The 26,448-nt window shown below is 39.0% G+C and overlaps 2 protein-coding genes across 2 annotated transcripts in view; both read left to right on the top strand.

The window, feature by feature from the left end:
* Positions 1-6,337, top strand: part of srrm3 (serine/arginine repetitive matrix 3) — an 84,232-nt gene extending 77,895 nt beyond the window's left edge. The window contains exons 12-14 of the mRNA XM_014469434.2: positions 402-653; positions 745-870; positions 4,478-6,337. Of these exons, the coding sequence (XP_014324920.1) occupies positions 402-653; positions 745-870; positions 4,478-4,742 (643 nt within the window). The 3' untranslated portion in view covers positions 4,743-6,337. The remainder of the gene's footprint in view (positions 1-401; positions 654-744; positions 871-4,477) is intronic.
* Positions 6,338-7,646: 1,309 nt separating this feature from the next.
* Positions 7,647-12,615, top strand: hspb1 (heat shock protein family B (small) member 1). The gene is made up of 3 exons (XM_005800786.3): positions 7,647-8,218; positions 10,792-10,855; positions 12,003-12,615. The coding sequence occupies exons 1-3, from the start codon at positions 7,831-7,833 to the stop codon at positions 12,157-12,159; spliced, it is 609 nt and encodes a 202-aa protein (XP_005800843.1). The 5' UTR covers positions 7,647-7,830; the 3' UTR covers positions 12,160-12,615.
* The last annotated feature ends 13,833 nt before the right edge of the window (positions 12,616-26,448 follow it).

The following is a 26,448-nucleotide window of genomic DNA, read 5'->3' as shown; positions in this document are numbered from 1 at the left end:
CAGAGAAATGAGGGACTACATAAAGCACAAAAATTTAACTTTAATTTTTCTTTGGAAAATTTCTTATTTGCATTTTTTTATTGTAAATATTAATGTTCCTTTTCTGGCTGTTGTTTTTTATATTGCTTTTTACAAGAAAACAATGTACATGTTAAAAACATGAAGGAGACAATATTAAATATTTATAGGTTGTTTTTTTTTTTTTTCATTTTTTTGGCTCCGTCAGTTTACATTTTTGCATTGATCTGCTGCTTGCATTGTGGCTAAAAAGTGTCGATCGTGTGTTTGATTTGATTTATCGATTTTATTTCAGACACGAAAGTCAACAAAACCACAGAATACGTATTTCCATTAATAAACTAAACAAAGCAAATTAATTAAATTGTGGCATTTTCCCTCAGGACAAAAGGTGGCCACTCCTCCAAGCGTCACAACCGCTCTAATCGAGGTCAGGCGCATCACAAGAGCCCGTCGGTGTCTCCGGGACGCCACTCACACGTGTCAGGTAGGAAGAACGACGAGTCTCGGAGCAAAGCCAACCTCCGGCAGCGCAGCAGCTCCTGGAGCAGTGGCCGCTCGTCCTCGCGCTCGGCCTCCAGAGACAAGGGCACCGGCAAGGTCAAGTCCCCGCACAGCAGACAGAACGTCTCCAGGTGAGACCCAGCAAGCCCGGCGGGACAAAGGACTCGCCATCTAGATTCTTTTTGCTGCTGCCGCTCTGACGGCCGACTGTCTGTCATGCAGAGAAAAGGACAGCGCCAACCGCTCCGACACCGACAGCCGAGCTCGGCGCCGCTCACGCAGCTACTCACCTATCAGGAAGAGAAGAAGGGATTCCCCCAGCTTCATGGAAGCTCGGAGGATCACCAGGTAACGCCTTTTTATCACCAGAATAAAAATCCTGGTATCATAGAACATCCACAGCCTTTCAATAAAATGTCCTGCTCATGTGTGAAAATGTCTCGTGTTCAGCAGCTTCAAGAGATGCCATACAAAAAGAATTAGGAGGAGGAAACTTGGACTTTGTAACATAATATTTCAGGTTAATCATTATGACTGTTGTCATAAAGTGTCATTCGGTAAATCTGTCCATAAACTACCCAGTAATATGGACAGTGTTGATCAGACACCTTGCCTGATTATACAAATAGAAAGGAAAAACTGTAAACTATGCATGCTTGTCCAGGAGGAGTGAATGTGGCAAGTAAATGATTCGATTCAATCCGATGGGTTTCCTTAGAAACCTTTGTAGCTTCTCTGAAACCCTAACTTATCATACTGTACTGTTTGATAAATCGAAATGTAAATATGATTGAATTGAAATTATTGTTTTTTGTAAAGTGCCTTGAGACTACCTTTGTTGTGAATTAGTGCTATATAAATATAATGAATTGAACTGAATTAAAAAATAGGCCGACTGCTTCAGGACTGACTGATGTATAACCAAAATCTGTATTTGATGTATGCGTAATTTTTTTTTCAGATACCACATCAGGAAAAAAAATCTCTGGCCCTTGAGGAAAATGGTTTGAGACCATCGGTTTATAGTGAAGCTATGTTTTCCCAACAGTGCAGGTTGGGGCACTGAGAGGTTTAGAATCATGGTCAGTATGTTTTGCAACAGTAGGAGTTTTGGTAACACTTTATTTGACGGGTTGTGAATAAGACTGTCATGACACCGTCATAAATATGACATAACACTTGACATAAATATTTATGACTGTTGTCATAAAGTGTTATTCGGTAAATCATGACACTTTTAATACATAGTTGACATTATTCAAAATGTCTTCGTTATGACAACTTGACATTAAACTTTAAAAATTATGTAGCTTTATGTTATTAAAGCTAAAGTTTAATCAGTAGCTAAAGTTTAATCAGTAATACTTTTAGAACAAATTTATGTCAGATCATGATTTCTTGATTAATGTCAAGTTGTCATAACGAAGACAGTTTGAATAATGTCAACTTTGTATTAAAAGTGTTATGATTTACCAAATGACACTTTATGACAACAGTCATAAATATTCATGAAGACTAACTCATGTTCATGACAGGTGTTATGTCATGTTTATGACGGTGTCATGACAGTCTTATTCACAACCCGTCAAATAAAGTATTACCAGAGGTTTTTGTGAAGGTTTATTTATTTATTTTTCCTTTACCTTACCCATGGTACCACTCTATGTAATAATTCAGTAAAGAGAAAACTTTTCATAGGTCGCCAGTTAAAATTAAACCGGCTAATGTTGAATTGCACATAGCAGCAGGATTGGTTTCTAAATACTGACAGATTTCACCTGATTTCTTCCGTTTATATGCCTTTTCTTCATCCGTACTATAATTTTTTCCGTGTGATTACAATTTATTACACATAATTTATGGATCAATGTCGAGCTCTTGGTTCAATTTGATTTCTCAGTGTGTTTTTCAGAGATTTGCCATGAATTTTGTCCCAATAGGAATATTAGAAATATTTTTACTGAGAAAAACAACATGTTAGGCATCATTTTTATCTGCCATATATGTTTAGTTTCTTCTTCACTTTAAAGCATTATTTTTTTCATTCTCATAATTCCTACTTATTGTATTGTTTCTTGTAATCCGTTACTTGAGCAGGAAAAAAGGAAGATTCTCCCACTTCTGTTAAATCCACTTTGCCGTTTCTCTCCCTGTTCATGTGAAAGCGTTGACGGACTTAATGAGTGAAATGAGTGTACCTTGTCATGTTTGCTTCAGTCCTAAAGGTCCTCACATGGAGACAACGGGATGCTGCTGAATTCAAATGCTGCAGGCTTGTTACCCTGGTAACAGTTGCTGTGCAGCAGAGCCCTGCTAGTCTGACCCCTGAAGCTCAGCTGAACATCAAACCATCAGAGCTCCCCTGAGTAAACCTGGACTCATCTTATTTTTTTTTTTCTTTGTCCTTTCTCTTTTTCTTCATCACATCTCCAAAACTCACAGTTCGGTTCTAAAGCTACACCCCACTGACATCACGCACTAATGCTGCAGCGCAGGGACGCAAACATTAAAATGCTATCAAGGTCTATTTACTCAGTTATTGGCAGAGCATCAGAAGCAGGAGATGAAGGTTCTGTTGAGCATTTATTCATCTTAAAACCTTCTGACCTGACAAAAACTCCTTCAAACCACAGAACTGCCTGGACTTTTCCCATAAATGTGAAATGTTGTCAAACTCAGGAGTTAATATAAAATGACAGGCAATTAAAAACAGTTGAAAACATTTCTGAATTCATTCTGTTAGCTATTTGTTACAATATTCGGACATTGATAAACTGCAAACAAATGTTAGTCTGAACCCTTGTTCAGCAAACATCCATGTTTATTTCGGGATATGCACCAACCAAAGATTTTGTGCACAATTAAATATTTTAAATCTTCTGGAATATTGTGAGGAACTAAATTTACAATATAATAAATATTAAAACAACAAACAAAATACAATCTGGCTTTAATTGAAAATGTTATTATTGACAGTGCAATAATTAGTCAAATATTTTATTGAAAATGCCTGACATCACATTACATACCTGTGCAGCTGAAATTAGATTTTATTATTTTATGAAAACAAACAAAATAATTATTAAATTGACATCATAAGCTGCTTTAGTATCTGTTAGCACAACTAGTGCAATTAGCATAACTAATTGGACTGTGTGTGTACTTTCCAGATAATACAGATCTTTACCTTAAATGTGAACGCTGTCAGCATTTTCTGTCAAAACAAATTGGAAGCTGGAATGAAAAAAACAAAACAAAAAAACCAGCAAATTTATGTTCATCCTTGTTTAAACATAACAGCCTATCGACAACCTAATTACAACTCTGAAAACGTCTTAAAGAACCTCATATTTAAAAACGGATAACTTTAAGTCGTCTACTTCAGTAAGAACTTCCACACTGAAAAGTATTGTCAGCATTTCCAGTTTGCGATCGGATCTTTTGAGTCCGATTTTTGAGCCAGGAGTGAATAGTCCCCATGTACGGTAACTAAAATGTTAAAAACTCCACAGTTCTGCTGGAATGAAAAGAAAATGCTCCTTGGTAGCATTTATCCGTCCCATAGTGTTGATCTGTATGGGTGACGGCCTCCGCTGAGAGAAAGAAAGGCGGTTCTTTGGGGAGCTAACAGCTGATTACCTTACAGGAAGCAATTCCATGATTGCTATTAACAACTCAATCTATTCAAGCTTTAACTAACAAAATGCATTTTCCTGCTGCTGAGTGTGTGGATGATCAGCTTTTTATAACCCACAAAGCTCATCTCTTTTAGAAATTGCACTTGTTTACTGTTTCTGGGATCTAACTTTGACTTGCTGATCTTGTCTCTAAAGCATCACGTTGCAGATAACAGCCTGATCATCTTAATATCTTAACACCTCCCTCATTCTAACTTGTCACACTGCTGTCTTTCTCCGACGTCTTTGTCCCTGCCCCTCCTCCTCCTCCGCACCAGCGCTCGGAAGCGGCCGATCCCGTACTACCGGCCCAGTCCGTCATCGTCGAGCTACGACAGCAGCCCGTCCCGGTCCAGCCGCAGCCGAAGCTACAGCAGTTACAGCAGCTACAGCCGCACCAGAAGCCAGAGCCACAGCAGGAGCCGCAGCTGGAGCCGGAGTCGCAGCAAAAGCCGCAGCCGGAGCTGGAGCCGAAGCAGGAGCCGCTCCCGCAGCCACCACAGCTACTACAGCCGCAGCAGCTACGACAGCCCGGGCTTCTGAACGCCGACAGGTGGAGGATGTTGCGCGTCTTCCCTCCAGAGTCCAAATTCCTCCATCAGGGACAACACCATCTCCAGAACAGAGCCTGAACAAAGACATTATGTATTTTATTACGGCACATTCATTTGGATCGAACCGTCTCCGATCATGTATCACACAGACAAAACAATTTCCATATGTCAAAAGAAAAAAAAAAAGCATCAATTGACTGAGCCCAAGGAACAAATCGCACAGTCGGTTAGCACTTTCCGTCTCATCCTCCACCAGAAGGGAGTTGGTAAACAAACACATGCTTCATGAATATAGAGACACATATATGTATTCTAAAAAAATTAACAAACAGGAGCTACATAGAAAACAAAGCCTACCAAAAGGAAACCTTCCAGATGTTTTTTTCCCTGCCATCATGTGCTCATCCCTTCAAACCCGTCTTCTTATTGAATAGCAGAGATCAACAAAAGTTAGAACAAATGAGAACTTGACAGCTGGAGGGAACAAAAAAAACTTTTTTATGATTATAACTTTTATTGTATACATATGCCTGTATAGATTTAAACTCTGATAAGTTCTGGCTTTGTAAACTATGCACTGTATATTCCATTTAGCTTAAGCAGGCGTGTTTCGCATGTTACTTCGGTAAAAGATTCTCCTGGAAGAGGATTTCTAAACTGAGAAGGGTGCCATTGAGTGTGTGAAGGGAGGGGAGGATGGGTGCTGTGTATTACGTACTTTTACTCTCCTCCCGTAACCATGTTCTTTCTACTAATCTGTATGTGTGTGTGTGTGTGTGTGTGTGTGGGCATGTGCGAGCGTGTGTGTGGAAACCTCGTCTTCAAAGATCAGCGAGTAGTCTGTAGCCTGAACTCAGGCTGCTCTAAAGGAAAACTGCTCAATTATGTCCAGGCACACGTATGTTTTCACCTCGAGTTTATCCTATTTATATGTTTATTTATTGGGTTATTTATTTATTTATTTATTTATTTGATGTTTAATTTATTTGACATTTTGTCACCAATGCAGGTAGATCATGCATTAGAATATGATCAAACAAGATAGTTTTGGTTTACATACAAGTGGCTGATCAAAAAGTAACAAAGTAAAAAAAAAAATTTAAAAAAAATGAACGAGGGCTGACTTTGAAATGGGAGTGCAGACTTGAACTATTCCACAACAAGCCTGTTTAGACTCCAGGCCCATCTTTCTTTTTTTTTTTGCTTCAACTGAATGAGAGAAAAAGCTCAATTTTCCTATTTGAGCTCCGGTGGAGCATTTTGTTTTCACAACATCTTTTTGTCCCCAACAGAAAACTCCACATCTTATTTACACCGCTAGTTATGTCCGTCAACTGAAGATGTACCATGACAAAACAACAACTACAGCATCGTCTGTAGGACAGCAAGTAAACCGGTGATACAATCACTTAAGTCTTCCTTTCCATTCATGGAGTCTTTTTCCACTCATACTTACAACTCTTAGTGTAAGCAGACTTAACCCAACCGGTGTGTCAAGTATATCATTGCCCCTTTTGTTCAGCTCATTCTTTGTATTGTACAAACTAAGCTCCATGGTAATAAACAAATGAGGAATTAATCAAACTTTTGCGTTATGCATTTTCTCTTTTGTTTTACACTTCTCAAGGCATAATGCTCTACTGATTAACTCTTCTTTGTGGCGCATGCTAGTTGGTGGGATATAGCAGCTAGAGAGTGAATCTGAAGGTAGTCTCAGTCTGTTCGGTTTTCTGAAGAGTGGCCCAACAAGAAAACAGTGGTGAATGCCCGTGTGGTTCAGCTACTGAAGCCCAAACTGCTTAAGGCACTGATGATGAAAAGGGTGATTAGAAAAACACAAAATGAGCAAAACTTTGAACGAAAAGAGCTGTCCAAGTTATACAGAGAAGCCAAGACAGGACAGTAATCAAAAGAGCAAGCCATGCTACTCTTAGCAGTGAAAATGGCAACAGTATGTACATGAGAAGCTCAAGTAGTACTATGAACTAATACTCATTATTTATAACGCGACAATACGTGATAACAAAATAAAACTGGGCTTCAATTAAAGTATCATTAAAACTGCATTATGTAAATATCAATGCAAAATGTAATAAAATCCTTGAACATATTTTGCGTTACTTTCTGGTGAATTATTACATTCTGCGTCGATTATTACATAATGTGTTTTTAATTATGTTTTATTACATTTTGAAACCCAATGTTGTGGGGGAAAAAATGTATGTGCGAAGCTCAAGTTTACATAATACACAAGATCAAAAACTCAAACAGGTCAAATCAAAGGATCATAAAAGACGAGGATCATATCCCCGATTCTATCGTCTCTCTGTACGGCTTTTTAACCAAACAACCACAAAGATACTTAAAGAGGAGCAGCAGAAGCAAATGAGGTGGATTAGTAGATCTTACCAACAACTGATTGTTTCATCCAGGATGAGTTAGCACAGATAATATTCTCTGCTGCCTGGAAATTGAGCTGTTGGCATTTCATGAGACTGTAATACAGCAACAGTCTTCAGTCAGAGGCCTCTTCAGCTCCACTGAAAGACTGACTGCTTGCATTGAGTCTGTAGAGCAATACACTGGAAATGAATACAATGCATCCTTCCTTTTTCTTTCCATTGATATTTTTTAATATTCTTAGCTTTAAAATGCTTCATTGTTATTATTTATTAACAGTTGATGCAGGTAAATTCTCTCCCTCGATAAGAAATGCAAATTTATCTAGTTCCTCCCAGAACAATCCCGTGTCTCTCCAGCCTTTTCTAGTTTCTTTCAGAAGAACAGAGAGGGGAGGGGCTTACTCACAGGATTTCCACAGAGCCCCCGGCAGCTGACACTACGCACCGCCCTCCTATTGGATTCTATTTACAAGCTGCGTCTGCCACAAATAGAGGTTCCAGCACTTTCCAAGGCATTTTGGGGGAGGTGTGCCGGCGGGGCTCGAGTGGGTGGGATGTTTTGACGGCCGGGGGGCTGGTGTCTCAAAGTGTATAAAGGTGCTCTGCCGAGAGGCAGGGAGCATGTTTGGAGCTTTTCTTCTGCAGACACGCCTCCTCTGACTGACCGCAGCCAGCATGGCCGAGAGACGCATTCCCTTCACCATGCAGCGCACCCCGAGCTGGGACCCGTTCCGGGACCTGCACCAAACCAGCCGCATCTTCGACCAGGCGTTCGGCCTCCCGCCCGTGTTTGAGGACTTCCCTGGGTTCCCCACCACCCACTGGCCCGGGTACATGAGGCCGTCGCTCATGGGCCCGGACATCATGATGCCCTCCGGCCCCATGATGTACCACCCGGGCCACATGATGGCCCACCAAGCCAGGGCCCTGTCCCGGCAGATGAGCAGCGGGATGTCCGAGATCAAGCAGACGCAGGACAACTGGAAGATCTCCCTGGACGTCCCCCATTTCTCACCTGAGGAGCTGGTGGTGAAGACCAAGGACGGTGTTTTGGAAATTTCTGGTGAGCACTTATTCCTTCTTTCCTTCCTTTTCAGCATGCTTGTTTTAAAAGTTTCCTTCACAGAGAAAAATGTGAGGAGTTGGAAAAGCAAGAATTGCAAGAGGTTAAACTGCAGGAGGACAATACTTTCCCTTAAGACTTGGGATAAGATTCCAGTTGCAGGATAAGGAGAACTCAGGATATTATCTCAAGACACCCCACCCCAACGGAAGGGAGGAGTATTTTGGCCGATATCCTTCTAAATACATCACAACACACAGTTCAACTTGTGGGAGGAAACTTTTGCAACCACTAACAGACATGCAGAGCACAATTGTAATATTTAACCCATCCTGTCATGAGTTCGCCTCAGAATATTGTCTCAAGATGTACTCTGCCCCTCCCCCCCGACATGAGGGACAGAAGCCCATAGATATGCAGTTTGTGGGAGGCAGTTAGCTATTTTCGCTCCCCTTCCATCATCCCAAAACACTAAAGCAAACTGAAAGCTGATGTAAGATCCCGTAATAACCTTGATCTCCAAAGCCTTGCTCCCTCCGCCGCCTGTATGGCATTACCAAAAGGACCATCCTCATAGCAAAGCGACTTAACTGTGAGTCACAGCGGCTATCTGCTACTTTAAAAGGACAGCTGGATCCCGTCCCACTGCCTCACTGCCAGCCTCACTGGTGTTAGACACTGGACCTGGTCAGAAAAACAGAGATAAACAAAGCATGTGATTCAATGCCAGGGGAATTTGGCACTTCATGTCTAAACGTTCACATCGTCAGCTTAATTAGAATTGTTTTTCCACACACTAAAGTATTATCTCCTCAGCGGGTGTAGGCCTGCTCACAACTTATGGCTGCTGAAGAAGCTGAGCTGAAGTTATGTGTTTATATCAAGCAGTTTGGTCCTATTGAGTAGATATAGAATAGAATAGAAGTACCTTATTCATCCCAGCAGGGAAATTACTTCGCAGTTACAGCATAGAGACAAGACACAGTAACAACTACCACTGAGTAGTAGTTGTAGATAAAATAAAAAATAAAAATAAAATATAAAATGCTGTTAATATAAAAAGCAACTTAGAGCAGTTGCTTCCCCAACATACACAGATATGAGTCTGTCTGAGGTCAGCAGCCTTTATCTGCCTTTTCACAGTAAACAAACATGAAACAGGGGCAGTGTTTAAGCAGCACAGACAGACATGCAATGCCAAAACCACTTCTTCTTCTTCTAATATTAATAATAATAATGCAAAGGTCTTTATGAACAAGATGAGATGAATGTTACTATTGAAAATAGTCATATTTACTATTCCTTAGAGTGCTAAGGACTAAACCAGTTAATCTCAGACATCGTACTAATTTTGTAACTCTATGTTTTGACAGAAATAAAATGAAGGCCAAAACATCCTCTCATCCACTGGCAGTAGAAGGTTATTCTAATATTGTTTTGGTGTAATTCTGCATTTCATTTCCATGTTTCATATGCAACAAATAAAACAGGAAGATCCTCCCAAGTGAATTTCCAAAAGAAAGTCAAACGTTTCTCACCTGGGCTGACCTGAAAATCCAATATGGCTGCCACACATTTAAAAAGATAGCAAAAGCTGCTGTAATGAGTTGTTTACTTTCACTTCTGACCTTATAAAATCTTTTCAACAGATTGCATTAGTGAGTTTCATAGCTTCAACATATACAATTTTACAAATGCACATTTACTAGCCTGTTTTGCTAGTGATTAGCTTGTGCCTTGACACAAATGTTGTCCTGCATCCTGTCTGCTCCTGTTTTAGCAAAAATATTCTCCACTGTAGTTTTTGAGTTTGCTTTTCTTAAATTACTTTTCTTGCCTTATAACAATTAATCAGTTTTGTATTCAAAAATTGTAAATGTTTGACAATACAATTTCTGAGTACCACTGAAGGTAACCCAAAGCCCAAAAGGGCGTCCTCGTGCCACAGTTTGAGAACCTGCAGACAAAGGTCCTTTTCAGTTCTGCTTAGAAACTATTCAATGCCTGTAGCCTTACCATGTATCAAATCCTGCTTACAATTTGTTAGCATAGTGTAGACACTAAAAAAATAGCAGGTCTACATTCAGCCTCTACTACCACCACCAGAAAACCCTAAAGGGTAGTTTTTTTTTCTCCTTCTATCCCTTTTTTCGTGCTAAAATATCTCCCAGTAACTTATTTTAGATAGAATTTACTAATGAATTATTGGTTATCCATTAGCTAGGGTAAGTGTTAGGTACAGTCCCTGACATAATACTAAAAGAGCTACATAGGCAAGAAAACATCTTTCTACCTACCAAGTTTTAAAGTTTGCAGCTGCAGAAGAACTTGGCCTGTCACACTAATCTCATAAATTCATGGTTTAAAAACAGGAGATGCAACTTAAGCTAATTTCCTTAATCATGTCTTCAGTCCTCCTTGTGAAGACCCAGGTTTTGTAGATTTCATTCAATACTAAGAGAACTATCTAAATAGCAAAATTAAACAGAATTTACCTTTTGAATGTCATTAATTACATGGTGAAAATAAACAATTAAGCTAACGAAATGCTAATTATGCTGTCGGTTTCACAGCCAAGCATGAAGAAAGGAAGGACGAACATGGTTTTGTGTCAAGAAGCTTTACCAGAAAATACACGTAAGTAACTTTTAACTATCATTAATTCAAGGGCGTAAATCCCATCTCATTATTATATAAACAGGAAAATTTCTTAAGACCAAGTTTTGAGGGGGGTTGGCAAAGTTACAGTGAAATGTAACGTAAAATGTGGTTTAAAAAGTTTTTAAACCACATTCAAGCTGCAAGACCAAAAATGGCTAGTAATGCACATCAAATGTGTTTTTCTAAGTAAGCAAACTATTGAGAAATAAAACAAAAATTCAATTGTTGCTTAGATATGAGTTTTGTTCAGTCTCACTGATCTAATCTCTGCTACGCCTTTACAAAAATTTAAGGTTCAAAATAAAAAAAAACTTTAATGAGTAACTGCGCTTAATAAAATTCCTCATAAACACTGATTTATTGCAATAGCTCCCAATACAAGTTATGGCCTGTTTAAATTATAACTTAAGTTGCTTCATTTTTAAGCCTTTTTTTTAGTTTTGCCATGTCCTGGATGACTGGGAATCTTTGTAATCTGAAATAATGACATAATTAAAATACAAAGCAATAAGCCGACAACAAATCTTTAAGTTTTAAAGAAAAAATAGACTGATAGCTTTAGTTAAAACTTACATCTGTCTACTTTTAGATCTGTCCGAGTTTATAACTGATTCATTAGATTTCAGGCCTCCTGGCGATCAAGCCTTGCCTCTGCGAATCTATAGTTTATCAGAGCTCTACTGCCACCTACAGGCTGTAACGCAATACTGCTTTTAATATATTGCATAGTGAAGTGTTGACTGCTCTTGTTCTTGTATTAAAGGTCTCTGCATTTCTTTTTAAATGATTGAAATAGTTACTGCGCAGAAGTATCTGTAGCCCTTTATTGGTGTCACATTTCAATTACAGTTCAGTGTACTGCGAAGTTAGTTTTCTGACAAAGATATTTGTTTGCAGGATTGCACAATATTGTATGTTGTTGACCTCTGAAAGTATTTAATAGCTCTGCATTTTATTTAGCGGCAACATAATAAAGTGGGGCGACACACTAAGATTTTCATCCGTAAAAAAAATAATAATAATAAAATGCCTTGAAGGTTGGGATGTAAGGGGGCAAAATGTGAAAAGATTCAGTACTTTTGAGAGGCCAAAACTTGACTGTGTCCTTTTTGCTCCGCTCTAGTCTGCCCTCTACTGCCAACATCGAGAAGGTGACGTCCTCTCTGTCTCCTGAGGGCGTCCTGACTGTGGAGGCTCCAATCAACAAGCCAGCCCTGGAGTACTCTGAGACCACCATTCCTGTAAACGTGGAGAGCTCAGGAGCCGTGGCCAAGAAGTAGAAAGAAGAGGCAGGCTTGACCTCTCTCAGTCATCATGCCAGTGACTCAGCGACACACACACACACACACTTTTATATAAGAGTTTTGTCTACTGGTAATTATAAATATAAGTGGGGGATATATTACTGTTTCTTCCAAATTGGGCCTGTGGCTTGCCCCTGCTTTCCTCACCCATCCGTCCACAGCACTGAACCGAGCACATCGTGTAAACACCTCTGCACCACTGCCATGTGCCAGTTCATTGAGCTGTGACTACACTCCTCTGAAGGACTCGTCTCAGCTTGATCCCATTCACAGATTAATTTAGCTGTTATTTGTTGCATCTTCAAATCCACTTGGTAGTGTCCCTTGCCAATAACGTTGTGTCACTGGGTTGGAAAGCAACCGATTTTTATCTGAAAATGTGTTTGTTTCTTAAGCCACTGAACCGGAAAATAAAGAAAATTAAACCTACAAGGTCTCTTCTGCATCGGCTGTCTCTGTCCTCACTGAGATGTTTAATCAGTCACACTGGGCTGTGTTTAATAATAACAGAAACATCAAGCCTCCCGATGTTGTAGTTTCCTCTCACTGAGTTATTCATGCAATGGTCAGTCATGCAAAAGAGAGCAATGAAACAAGCCAGGCCCTGTGAGTGACTCAGGCCTACCAAACTGGATCCTGATGGTTGTTTTACAGACTTAATAACAGAGCGTCAGTGAAGCTGCTTCAGATGATCGCACATCGGTGAAATATTCACAGGAGAGCTACTTATTCTCTCAAACCACTTTAATAATCTTAAAGTGTCTTTTACTTAAACAAAGCCTCCATATGAGAAACAAAATCAACGGGAAAACAATGTTTTCAGATATTTTGTGAATACGTGAAAGATGGAAACAATAAAGCATAACAGTAGCGTAAGAATAATGTCTATGTATATACTGCATATTCGTGTCATATTACATGCCACACTCAAAAGTATGTTGATGACACTGCCATCATGGGCTGCATCAAAGACAACGAAGAAGAGTACAGGAGCCTGGCGAGGGACTTTGATGTCTGGTGCCACAGAAACAGCCTGCAGCTAAACACATCCAAGGAAAAGGAACATTGACTTCAGGAGGGTCAGAGGCAGTCCACGACCAGTTCTGATAGGAGGGGTGGAGGCGGAGGTCGTGCAGACCAATAAATATCTTGCCTAGGGCTGGACAACAAGCTGGACTAGACAAGCAACACCAAGCAGCTTTATAAGGAGGCCCAAACCAGGATGCACTTACTTGAGGAGGCGGAGATCCTTTAACATCTGTGGAAAGCTGCTGGGGTTGTTTTACCAGTCTGTTGTCACCAGCGTCTTATTAAAGGATGTGGCGTGTTGGGTGGAAGCATCTCAAAGTCAGACCTTCGAAGCCTGGAGAAACAAATCAGACAGGCTCAGTGGTCGGTATGAGGCTGGACTCTCTGGCAACAATGGCAGAGAAGGGAACGTTACAGAAACTCTGGACTATTATGGACAACGCCAGCCACCGTCTGCACATTGTCATCAGCATCCAGGAAAGCAGGTTCAGAGGGAGACTGATTACTCCAAAGTGCAGGACCAACAGACTGAGGAACTCATTTGTACCTTCTGCAATTAAACTCTAAAACTCACTGGAGGCTGGAAGGAGGGAAAACAAGAGAACATCAAAAACAGAGGGACTATGAAGGTGATGGTAAAACCGCCGCGCCACAGGTGTGTCTCACACACAATCAGCATAAAATATATGTATTTATATATAAAACATATACATATATATATATATATATATATATATATATAGATAGATAGATAGATAGATAGATAGATAGATAGATAGATAGATAGATAGATCGATCTATATATATATATGGAGCGATAAATATATATATATAGAGAGAGAGAGAGACAGAGATCTAGATAGATGATGTAGAGAGAGAGCGTTATCTACATCTATATATATAGATATAGACCTTTATAGATATCTAGATATATGGATATCTATATATAGATTTTTTTATAGATTTATACAGAGACACACACACACACAAACATATATATATATATATATATATATATATATATATATATATATATATATATATATATATATATATATATATATATATATATATGAAGAGAGAGATGTAGATAGATTGATATCGATATGTAGATATATTTAGATATCTATATATAGATTTATATATATTGATAGAGAGAGAGACGGATAGATACATACATATATATATATATATATATATATATATATATATATATATATATATATATATATATATATATATATATATATATATATAAAGATTTAGAAGACGGTAGATAGATTTAGATATAGATATATAGATTTATAGATATATAGATTTATGTATATTTACAGAGAGAGAGACATACAGATACCTATATATATATATACACTGCTCAAAAAAATAAAGGGAACACTTAAACAGGTGTTTAACACTTAAAGTGTTCCCTTTATTTTTTTGAGCAGTATATATATATATATATATATATATATATATATATATATATATATATATGTATAGATAGATAGATGGATAGATAGAAGTGAGAAAGTGAGGTAGATTTATATATAGGTAGATTGATTGATATTGATATGTAGATATATTTAGATATCTATATATAGATTTATATATATTTACAGAGAGAAAGATAGATACCTATATATATATAGAGAGAGAGAGAGAGAGAGAGGGGGGGAGAAAGAGAGAGAGAGATATTTAGAAGGCATATAGATTTAGATATAGATAATCTATCTATATCTATATATGTATGTATTTATACATATGCATATATAGATATTTATATATATATAGAGAGAGAGATTTATATATATTTAGATAGATAGATAGATTTAGAAGGTATATAGATTTAGATATAGATAGAGATCTATCTATACCTATATATCTATATCAATATATATATATTTAGATATATATATATTTAGGTATACATATATATTTATCTTGCCCAAAAAGATAAATAGTTATCAAAATTTTTCCCAATTTGTATAGGTTTAGATTTCTAAAATTCTCTTTTTGTTCCACGTTGTTTAAATTTTCTTTTTCCAAAACTCCCTTTAAGTAATAAATATGTTGGTCTTATTTTCTGTTTAGAATTAGAAATAAAAATCTTACACTGGATGAACATGAGTACTGATGTTGTTGAATGTGGGGGAAGCCGGAGCGCCCGGAGTGAACCCACACCTACACGGGGAGACGTTTCCCCCCGTGCAGTCCTGACTTTTTAATATTGAAATGTCCAATTAACAACAGCAGTGGCTCTTTTTCCAATTACCGCCAATCACCCAACCCACACGTGGCCCCACCCCCCTTTTAAATCTAATGCACTGGAGACATAAAGTGATGTCTACGCTGGATGGACTTTACATCTGTCTTTGAATTTGCGCAGAGATGTTGGAGATAAAGCCCTTATGAAACGCTTCCACAGTGGAATCTTTTTTATGGGGTTCTCTTCTTGTTCAGGGTTATTGTCCTGCTCAGCAGACTCATCAGTTGCTTGAGTCTCTGATTCCCGAGGTGTTGTTTCAATTACATGTTCGTTTAGTGTAACCTTTGACTGTGGAGGGGATGTTCTCTGTGTTTCCATTAGACCACTCTCCTCTTCTGTGGAAACTACAGGAACCTTACCTGTTGCATTTTCTGAAACTTTGCCAGGTTTTGTCTCTATTTGCCCAAACGCTGTCTGTGGGATCTCTGGTATTATTTCTAAGTCAGTTTTTGGTGTCTTAGTGTTTTCGATCAAGTTTTGATGTGTCTCTATCAGGTTTACAACAGTTTCCAGTTCTGCTTTTGTTGCCATCTTCCTCTTTTTCTTACATTTAGATTTAGTCAGTGGCCTTCTCTCATCTTGGTGGTCTCCATTTTGTTGGGTTTCAGAAACCATTTCTTCTTCAGTGATCTGCTGTACTTTTGCGATCACTGTTTCTTTTGTACAAATCTCGTTTTTAACGGAGGCTTTCTGATTCCCAACTATTTCTAGTGTAGAAACTACTTGATGTTCACTGTTTTCTCCAGAACCATTTTCATCATTGAGGGTCTCCAGCTCACAGGCAGCTTTCATTGCTGCCGTTCTCCTGATCGTACGCTTAGATTTCCTCGATAGCTTTTTTTCATCATGCTGGTCCTCATTTTGTTGTGTTGTGGAGACCGTTTCTTCTTCGATCGCCTGCTCTTGTTTACTGGTGACTATTTCATTTGTGTGAATCTCATGTTTGATGGTGGCTGTCTGATCCCCAACTGTTTCTAGTAGAGAAACTACTTGATGTTCACTGTTGTTTCCAGAAACGTTTTCATTTTTGAGGTTTTCCAATTCAGAGACAGCTCTCATTGCTGACTTTCTCTTGTTCTTACGTTTGGATTTCTTTGATGGCTTTTTCTCATCTGTGTGGTCTCCGTTTTGTTGTGTTATGCAGACCGTTTCTTCTTCAGTAATCTGCTGTACTTTAGCGATTACTGTTTCTATTGAATGAATCAGGTTTTTGATGGTAGCCGTCTGATCCCCAACTGTTTCTGGTATAGAAATTACTTGATGTTCACCGTTTTCTCCAGAAACATTATCAGTGATGAGGTTTTCCAATTCAGAAACAGCTCTCGTTGCTGCCTTTCTCTTGTTCTTACGTTTGGATTTCTTTGATGGCTTTTTCTCATCTTCCTGGTCCCCATTTAGTTGTGTTGTGGAGACCATTTCTTCTTCGATCGCCTGCTGAAATTTATCGATGACTGTTTCGTTTGCGTGAATCTCATTTTTAATATAAGCTGTCTGATCCCGAACTGTTTCTGGTACAGGAACGTCTTGTAGTTCGCTGTTTTCTCCAGAACCATTTTCATTATTGAGTGTCTCCAGTTCACAGGCAGCTTTCATTGTTGCCTTTTTCCTGATCTTACGTTTAGATTTCCTCGATGGCTTTTTCTCATCTGGGTGGTCTCCGTTTAGTTGTGTTGTGGAGACCGTGTCTTCTTCGATCGCCTGCTGTGGTTTACTGGTGACCATTTCATTTGTGTGAATCTCATCTTTGATGGTGGCTGTTTGATCCCCAACTGTTTCTAGTATAGAAACTACTAGTTGTTCACCGTTTTCTCCAGAGACATTATCATTTTTGAGGTTTTCCAATTCAGAAACAGCTCCCATTGCTGACTTTCTCCTGATCTTACGTTTGGATTTCTTTGATGGCTTTTTCTCATCTTCCTGGTCCCCATTTAGTTGTGTTGTGGAGACCATTTCTTCTTCGATCGCCTGCTGAAATTTATCGATGACTGATTCGTTTGCGTGAATCTCGCTTTTAATATAAGCTGTCTGATTCCGAACTGTTTCTGGTAGAGAAACTACTTGATGTTCACTGTTGTTTCCAGAAACGTTTTCATTTTTGAGGTTTTCCAATTCAGAGACAGCTCTCATTGCTGACTTTCTCTTGTTCTTACGTTTGGATTGCTTTGATGGCTTTTTCTCATCCGTGTGGTCTCCGTTTTGTTGTGTTATGCAGACTGTTTCTTCTTCAGTAATCTGCTGTACTTTAGTGATTACTGTTTCTATTGAATGAATCAGGTTTTTGATGGTAGCCGTCTGATCCCCAACTGTTTCTGGTATAGAATCTACTAGTTGTTCACTGTTTTCTCCAGAAACATTATCAGTGTTGAGGTTTTCCAATTCAGAGACAGCTCTCATGGCTGCCTTTCTCTTATTCTTACGTTTAGAGTTCTTTGATGGCTGTTTCTCATCTTGATGGTCCCCATTTAGTTGTGTTGTGGAGACCATTTCTTCTTCGATCGCCTGCTGAAATTTATCGATGACTGTTTCATTTCTGTGAATCTCGTTTTTGATTGTAGCTGTCTGATCCCCAACTATTTCTCTTACTGAAATGTCTTGTTCACTGTTTGCTCCAGAATCCTTTTCATTACTGAGGGTCTCTAGTTCAGAGGCAGCTTTCATTGTTGACTTTCTCCTGTTCCTACCTGTAGATTTCTCGAATAGCTCGGCCTGCTGATCCTGATGCTCATTTAGTTGTTTTTCAGAGGGCTGTTTTCTTAGCAATAAAAAGAGCTCCGTTTGTGTTGAAATTGTTCGATAAACTGGTTTGAATTCACATCTGGTTTCCAGTGCATCTGACTCAGTTTGCGTTGAAATCGCTTGACAGACTGGTTTTAACTGATCGCTGGTTTTCTGTACATCCATCTCTGTTTGCATTGAAGCAGATTGATCATTGACTGTTTTCTGCTTTGGGCTGTCCTGTGAATCTGTCTGAACTTGAACAGAAACCATTGAATTCTTGACTTGTCTTCTCCCTGAGAGTCCTTTCTTCATCAGATCTTTCTGCTGTTTAAGTTTAGCATTTAGTTTTTGATTTATATTGAACATCTCATCGAGCTGTTGCAGTAAATATTTCTGTACTTCGATATATTCTAATTCAGACTCCTTATATTTGGCAAGACACATGCACTTTTCAGAAGAGCGGGGCAAATTCTGAATTTCCGGTAAACGCTCTCCTTGAACATTTTCTGCTGTTTGATTATCAAGAACCTCAGTTAAATTCTCTCTTTGGATGTTGTCTTTGGGCTTACCCATAGATGGAAATTTCTCCCCTTCTTGGTCCTCTTTGGTGACTATCTGTGTTGTAGAAATCACAGTTTTCTGGGAATAACTTTCCTTTGCCAAGGAAGCTGCCTCATCAAGTTCTTGTTCCGGCATTGAAACATTTTGAGTTTCAATATTCTCAGCAACAAAACTGACATCTATGCGAGGTTCTGACTGGGGGAGCATTTTCCAAAACGTCTTTTTTCCGCTGATGGGCAAAGCTGCCTGATAACTTTGGTTTTCTGGCAGAGGACCATTATTGATGTCACCGTTTTCAGTAAAAAATGCAAGATCTACGCAAGCATCTGACTCGGGGAAAGATTTCCATAACAGTGGCGTCTTCTTAATGCGCTTCGTCTTTGATAACTGTTTTTCCCCGTTTTGATCCACTTCCTTCTGTGATTTGGAGTTGGATTTCTTTTCGGTGACCAGTTGTGTGGTAGATATCACAGGTTCCTCTTTGCAAGTCTCCTTCATTAAGGAATCTTCCTGATCACCTTCTTTTTCAAGACGAAAAGTGTCCTGCTTGTTAACATTTTCAGTGAAAGATTTTAAGGGCTGTTCCTTCTCTGGTGTCTCCTTCAGTACAGAGATCGATTCCTGTTTGGTATCCAGTGTAACATCTTCATTTCCACTACTTTCAGCTGAAATACTTAGATCAGCAATGGCATGTTTCTCCAACCAGATTTGAAGTGGTATCATTTTCTTCTTTTTGCGCCTCGTCGTTGGTGGCTGTTCCTTAGACTTTGACGGCTGTTCCTTCTCTGCTATATTGATTGTCTCCTGCACTCCAGCAATGGACTCTTCTTTACTGATCAGCAAATCGTTCTGCTGTTCAATATTTCCTGCAGAAATCTCTTGGTCAATGGGGACGTGTTCCTCCGACCGGGTTTTAAATGGTACCTGGTTCTTCTCATTGGACTCAATCTCAGGTGGCTGGCTGTCCCCTTTTTGATCCACTTTCTCCTGTGATCTGGAGTTGGATTTCTTTTCAGTGACCAGTTCTGTTGTAGAAATTGCAGGTTCCTCTTTGCAAATCTCCTTCATTAAGGAATCTTTCTGATCACCTTCTTCTTCAAGCAGAAAAGTGTCCTGCTTTTTAACATTTTCAGCACCAGACTTAAAGGGCTGTTCCTTCTCTGGTGTTTCCTTCAGTACAGAGATCGATTCCTGTTTGGTATCCAGTGTAACATCTTCATTTCCAGTACTTTCAGCTGAAATACTTAGATCAGCAATGGCATGTTTCTCCAACCAGATTTGAAGTGGTATCATTTTCTTCTTTTTGCGCCTCGTCGTTGGTGGCTGTTCCTTAGACTTAGAGGGCTGTTCCTTCTCTGCTACATCAATAATCTCCTGCACTCCAGCTTTGGACTCTTCTTCAATGACCAGCGAATCGTTCTGCTTTTCAATATTTCCTCCAGAAATCTCTTGGTCAACAGGGACGTGTTCCTCCGACCAGGTTTTAAATGGTACCTGGTTCTTCTCATTGGACTCACTCTCGGGTGATTGGCTGTCCCCTTTCTGATCCACTGCCTCCAGTGCTTTGGCGAGCGATTCATTTTCAGTCACCGATGAGGCGTCCTGCTGTTGGATATTTTCAGCAGACATTTTTTGCTCCTCAGTTGCGTGCAGCTCCCACCAGACTGCAAATGACACCTTCTTCTTCTTGCGCTTGGGTGTCTTGGGTGGCTCTATTTCCCTTTCGACAATGTTGTCGGATGTAACCTCTTCGACGGTAGGCTGGTTGGACTGCATTGTAAACTTTGCTTGTTTTAGGTTGTAAGCTAAATCAATTCTCTATAAACTCAGTAAAGATTTCACGTGAAGTTTGATGTAAATCTCCAAAAGAAATGTGCACCAAACAAAGTTGAAAATCTAACTGTGAACTGCTAAATAAATTCTCAAGCGAAACGTATCAACAACGGCTGCTAAACGGCTGTGATGAAAGTAGATCGACGTGACGAGCTTATATAATCGCTGGTGATGTCAGAATTCTGCCTTTGGAGTTATATTGTGATGCCACATTGTGATGTCACAGTTTTGTTTGATATTCGGAGCGGGCTTGTCTGATGGATTTTTTGTTAACACCACGGATGCGCGCGCAACCTGACTGCAGAAGGAGACAGTGGGCTTTTAAACTGTCACTGGTTGCCATAGTTACCACTGACAGGTAATGTCATAATGGAAAAATATAATGACAAAATAATTTAGATTGCTATTTTCACCATGTGGTTTGTACTGTAAAGTTTACTTTTTTTATTTAGCTTAACCAGTTTTGATTATTTTTTCTTCAAAATCGTTGAATTTTCTCATTTTCCCATTCAAACGCTCGGAAGCGCAGCTGGTGAGGCAGCAGCGGGTTGAGCCTCACCTGGGATTGCGCAACCTCTCGCTAACTGCCATTCTGAGAGCATGCTCCCCCTGTCTGTACGTCACCAATGAAATGGTTAAAAACATTTAATATATGAACTGATTTTCCATCGATTTTTGCCCTCCAGCTTTGTCCACATGCGTGAAATTGTCTTATGTAAACAATAACATTCTGATGGTCTACATTTGTAAATATGATTATGATTAAGTCAGTGGTTCACCAGCATTGCACCTCAGCACATGTCACTAATAACTTAGCACATTTATTGAAAGAAAAACTACGTTTTGTCTTTGTTTTACTTTTACTTTTTTTTTGCATGCTTAACAATTCCAACAAAGTAAATGCAACCAAAGTATTTTGAAATTACAGTGAACCCTCGTCATAACTCTGTTCACCTTTCACGGTCTCGCTGCTTCGCGGATTTTTTTTGTGCAGTTTTTTTTCCACAGTGCATTGTAATCTGCGTCCTGATTGGCTAAACAGTCTCCACGCTTCTTCTCTACCTGTGTGCCAATAACGTTACGGTATTTCAATATACGTAATACAGCAAATTTTGGTAAATGTTTTTGCCCAGAAGAAAAAAAGAGCGACAACAAATACCGATAACTATGTTCTTCTCTCGAAAAAACACACCTGAGTGGAGTCAGGCCGCAGTGTCAGCGAAATACGCGAGTCACAATTTGTCCTACTATTGATAATTAAAATGATTATTTTACTGTAGTTATTTGTTAAAAAGCGTTTAAAAAATGCTTGGGCCTGAAAGCAGGTTTTGTTCTTTGGTTCACTGTAGAGTATTTAATTATGCTGTACAATAACTGTAAAAAATAAAGGTAACTACTTCACGGATTTCGCTTATCACGGTTCTTTACGGAACGCAACCCCCGTGAAAAACGAGGGTTCGGTGTACATTCTCGTTCTAATGTCCAAGTTAGTAATTCATGACTGTTTCCCTGGTAGATTAATATGACGTAAAGCAGAGTCTTGTTTGTTTGTTTTTTACTACAGAAAGATGTTCTTTTAAAGGATTTGCATTTACTGTAAAATAAAAAATAAATCTCCACAGCTCACTGTTGGCAAAGAGCAACTTCTTAGGGACATGTCCAGCACTTGTGAATCTGAAAAATATTTTCCCGATACTCCTAATTGCATACAAACTCAGAACTGTACAGGATCAAGTATATTTTGTGTTGATCTGCCAGGGTAGATCCTAGTAAAATACACTTCAGTTTGTGGTGTCGGTGTAACAAATTGTGACAAAGTTCAAGAGGTGCAAAGACTTTCATAAGATACTAGCGATAGAATGACAGGAATTGGTAATAGGTCGCATTGTGGCTCCACCAATTTCCACTAATTTATTGGCCCGGTTTATCTTGTTTAATCTTCAGCAAACCAACAAGCAGAACCTGAGTGAACTGTTAAAGTTCTGATCAACAACAGTGGGAGCCTTTCAGTGAACGTTTATGCTGAAGCATCTGGTGGGTTCAGTTCTGCAGCAAGCAGTTCTTTAGGTGTGTATAAGAGAAAAAGCCCCGTGTACTTTGGCCTCCTATACTGAGACAGAACCAGCTACCATCCCGTAGATCTGTGTGTTGCAGTCAATCGCATGCGGAGCTGCATGAGTGGAGCCAGCTGTGCGTGTCATTCTGTGTGCGTGCGTCTCACAGCGCTGAGTGAAATAAGACCTGAAGCCTGTGATATCATCGCTAGATCGGTTGTTTCCATCACTTCTTGTTCTTCCTCCACGTCGACTTGCAGTTATTCGCTTTGCGTGCCTGTTCGCTAATGCACTCACTAACTCGACTCCTGACTCCAAAGCTATTTATAGAGGGCTCTGCTATGCACTGAGCTTCCAGCACGTTGGAGGGTTACAAAGAGTAGACCACAGAAAAAAATACAATTGTTTTTCTTTCTCTCTTTTGTTTTTTTCCCCCTCATGCCCCTTGATCTGAAGAGAGCAATAGGTCGGCTACGATTAGACTAACCTCAGCTGTTTTCACAACGTGTGACTATATTAGCCGTAATAAATATCAACCTACCAGCGGAGAATCGTATTATATATGACTTATGATTTATGCTGAGTTCATGAATACCGGACAGACTCTGGCTTACAAGGCACCCGTTTCTAAACCACTTTGCATGTCAACCTTTCCTCCTCTGTGAATGACAACTTCCCCCTTGCTTTTAATGCAGGCCTGCATTATTCATGGCGTTCCCCATCCATCCAGAACCCTTCCAGGCCGTAAACCGGGGGAGTGCTCTGTGTAAAGTAGCAGAGGGATCCAAGGTTGCTAATTGGATTGGTCTCAGATCCTAACTTCCTGCACTCAGCCAAACCAGAAATGCTTTTCTAAAACGTTATTCTGTAACAACAGAGAGCATGGTGTGCAAACAGCACAGACCTCCCTTCACATGGCTTCTGTTTTGGCTCTTGTGCTGCACCTATGAACAAGTTACAGAAACAACTGCCATCAATCTGTAGAGGAATATCAGGCCACGCTTCTTTTCAAAATTCATTTATTTCAGCCATTTTATGCAGAAAAAGTCAATTCAAGGCAGCATTTAAGGATAATTTGAACCCAGGATTTGACTAGGCCAATTCAAAACCGTAATTTTATTTATTATTTTTTGTGCTGGAGAAGTTGTCATTGCACTATTGTAGTAGTCTTGATTAATTTTAGGAATCTTAGAGTAATCTTGGTGTGTACAGACAAGCTGACTGAATGTTCAAATTGTGACAATTTGATTATAGTTGTACTAATAGGTTTGGAAATAGCTAAATATTCTGTATGTTTTGATTGCAATTTTGTTATGGTGACTGAACAGTAATGATAGTTTGTCTTCAAGGAGGAACTTCCAATATAAAGCTTGCTAGAGAGAGCTTAATAGCCAGCAGCCTAATGCTTTTTGTCATCCTGAAATTAATTCAGTGATATTTGAAGTTTTGGAGATTTTTTTTATTCTCCTCAGATTTTTGTGATTGCTTTTCTTTCTTTTTTTTTTACTTGGTGAGGAGAAAAAATTAAGTCAAGCGCTAGCTGAAGCATAAAGTGTGTGAATCCTCCTTCCAGTGCCTGGCTAAATCCTACACTGGAAGTGATGGAGCGCTCTAAAGCTGACATTAATGTTATTCCTACCAGAAAGCCAACACACACTCGCACAGACATCCCCGCAAAGCAATTCAGTAGAATCACAACCAATTTACAAATTTTAGAATTAAGATTTCATACTTTCTCAGACTCAAGTTGCCCGGTTTTATAGTATAAATACAAAATTTCACCATGAATATGATGCAAATCAGTAAAATCCAGTGGATGGATGACAAAAATATGGAAAATATGTATGTATGGATTTAGGTAATGGGTTAAGGAATAGAGTCTAAAAAATATACTTTTTAAAAATATATATATAATTTTAAAACACATATCAAACAGTATTATCTTATCTTAAGCAGCTCACTTTTCCAAGGAACTCTGAATCAGTAACAGTGTTGGAGTCCAGCAAAAGTTCCAACCAACGGAATGACTTTATACTATTAGAATCAGAATGAATGGATTTGCTTTGCACTTATTCCATAAATTTATATAAAAGAAGAAAGAAGAAAGTTACATTACACTTAAACACAGAAATAGTTCTGGTGGGAAACAACTTTTAAAAAAAGCTGCTAAGCAGGGGACAGTGAATATAATTATCTCATATTTAAATGAAAACACTTTGAACCCCCACTTTACCTTTTTTAACATTGTAAAGCTAAAGACAAGTAATTTCTAGAATACTTGTTCTCTGACATAAGAAATAAAACTAAGCTGGTAGTCTAACAGTTCTTTAAAAGACATATTTCCAGAGCGACAAACCTCCGTATTTTAGTTTTGGAACTGTTTCTTATTACTGTTTTGGCCTTTCCACACATATAAACCTGAGGTACTGAGCAGGAAGAACCGATCCACCAGGGGGAGCACTAATGAGTTATTAAAGAGTGTGCAGAGACAGCAAGAAGATGCTCATAGAAAGTGGAAAGAGCTTTAGGAGAACAGGGATATAAAATGGTTCTGTTCTGGGGACGACTGTGGAACCTCTGGAGACGATGGCGCAAAAAAGGATTTTACAAAAAAATCAAGAAAAGTATGGACAACCCTGACCAATCCCTTCATGAGACTCAAATTTGTTGTAACACAGATACAATGACCAAATGACCAAAACTATGAATGATGACTGTGAGCAAGACGAATCTCATGTAGCGGTTATCCTTATTTTTTTATTAAGTCAGTCCTCTAATTTGCTTCAGTTCAGTAATTTCTTATATATTCGGTTATGTTTAATTATTCTTTGTGTTTAAGTACAGTTAGGTACTTTCTCTCGCACCCTTGTGCCCTCACACCTGCAACTCATGAGCTAATCAGCCCCGGTCTTTAGCTCCCGCCTTTAACCTCCTAGTATTTATTCACCTCTCCTGCTTTCATTCCTCCTGGTTCAACCCCGTCATGTTCCTTCAAGTACTTGGTTCCTTTATGTGTTCTTCTGGCTCTTTTGTAAGTGACCGTTTTATCATCGTTTCTCATAAATGTCACCATTTACTCCACGCCTCTGCCCCTGGTTCTCAACAAATCAGGTCATGACGTAAAAATTAGATTTAAAAAAGACATTTTAATCATACAATGACCAAATTAAAAGCGTGATATCTGTATCCCTGTGCAGTTGTAATGATTAAAAGCAGGTGGCATCTTGTTTATTCTCCGTGGCAGCAGCTCGGGTTGATTACCCTGCGACCAATTAAAGCCCACCAGCTGTTTAAAATAATCACCGCTCCCTTGCTGAGTGGAAAAGTTAATTACGGTTCTTGACTGACACAATCTTCTATTTATTCCAGGGAACTACTACCTGGTTTAATAAGATGTATTTATTTTTCCTTAGAGGAAGTTGAATTATCTGCTCTGATGTCTAGTTTTGGGAAAAATCTATTCTAAGGAAATCTATCAATAGTCTGCACTGTCAATTACAGTGAAAAATGAAGTAGCTGAACTAACCTTTTGCTGTTAGTTAAGATGTTGGGTGGGAGTATCTGTTCTTCCACAGTAATTTCAACTACTCACGGTACGGACATAAAAATTGACACCGTTTGATGAAAATTTTGCCCTCATTTCAACTGTTAAAAAAGAAGCAAATTGATATTTTGCCAGTTTTATCCTGACAGGACTGCAAAAGTTAATGTGCACTTCTTAATAAGACTCTTTACTTAATGTAGATTCTCTGACAGAATTTTTGGCTGCTTGGTCTGAGCGTCATGTATGGAACAAAATTAGTG

The sequence above is a fragment of the Xiphophorus maculatus genome, chromosome 11, assembly GCF_002775205.1.
Source record: "Xiphophorus maculatus strain JP 163 A chromosome 11, X_maculatus-5.0-male, whole genome shotgun sequence".
NCBI lineage: Eukaryota > Metazoa > Chordata > Actinopteri > Cyprinodontiformes > Poeciliidae > Xiphophorus > Xiphophorus maculatus.
This window is presented reverse-complemented; position numbering and strand designations above follow the sequence as displayed.

Coding starts and splice junctions, on each gene's coding strand:
- hspb1 (XM_005800786.3), top strand. CDS start 7,831: ATGGCCGAGAGACGCATTCCCTTCACCATGCAGCGCACCCCGAGCTGG. Junction 8,219..10,791: donor CGGTGTTTTGGAAATTTCTG/GTGAGCACTTAT, acceptor TCGGTTTCACAG/CCAAGCATGAAGAAAGGAAG. Junction 10,856..12,002: donor AGCTTTACCAGAAAATACAC/GTAAGTAACTTT, acceptor GCTCCGCTCTAG/TCTGCCCTCTACTGCCAACA.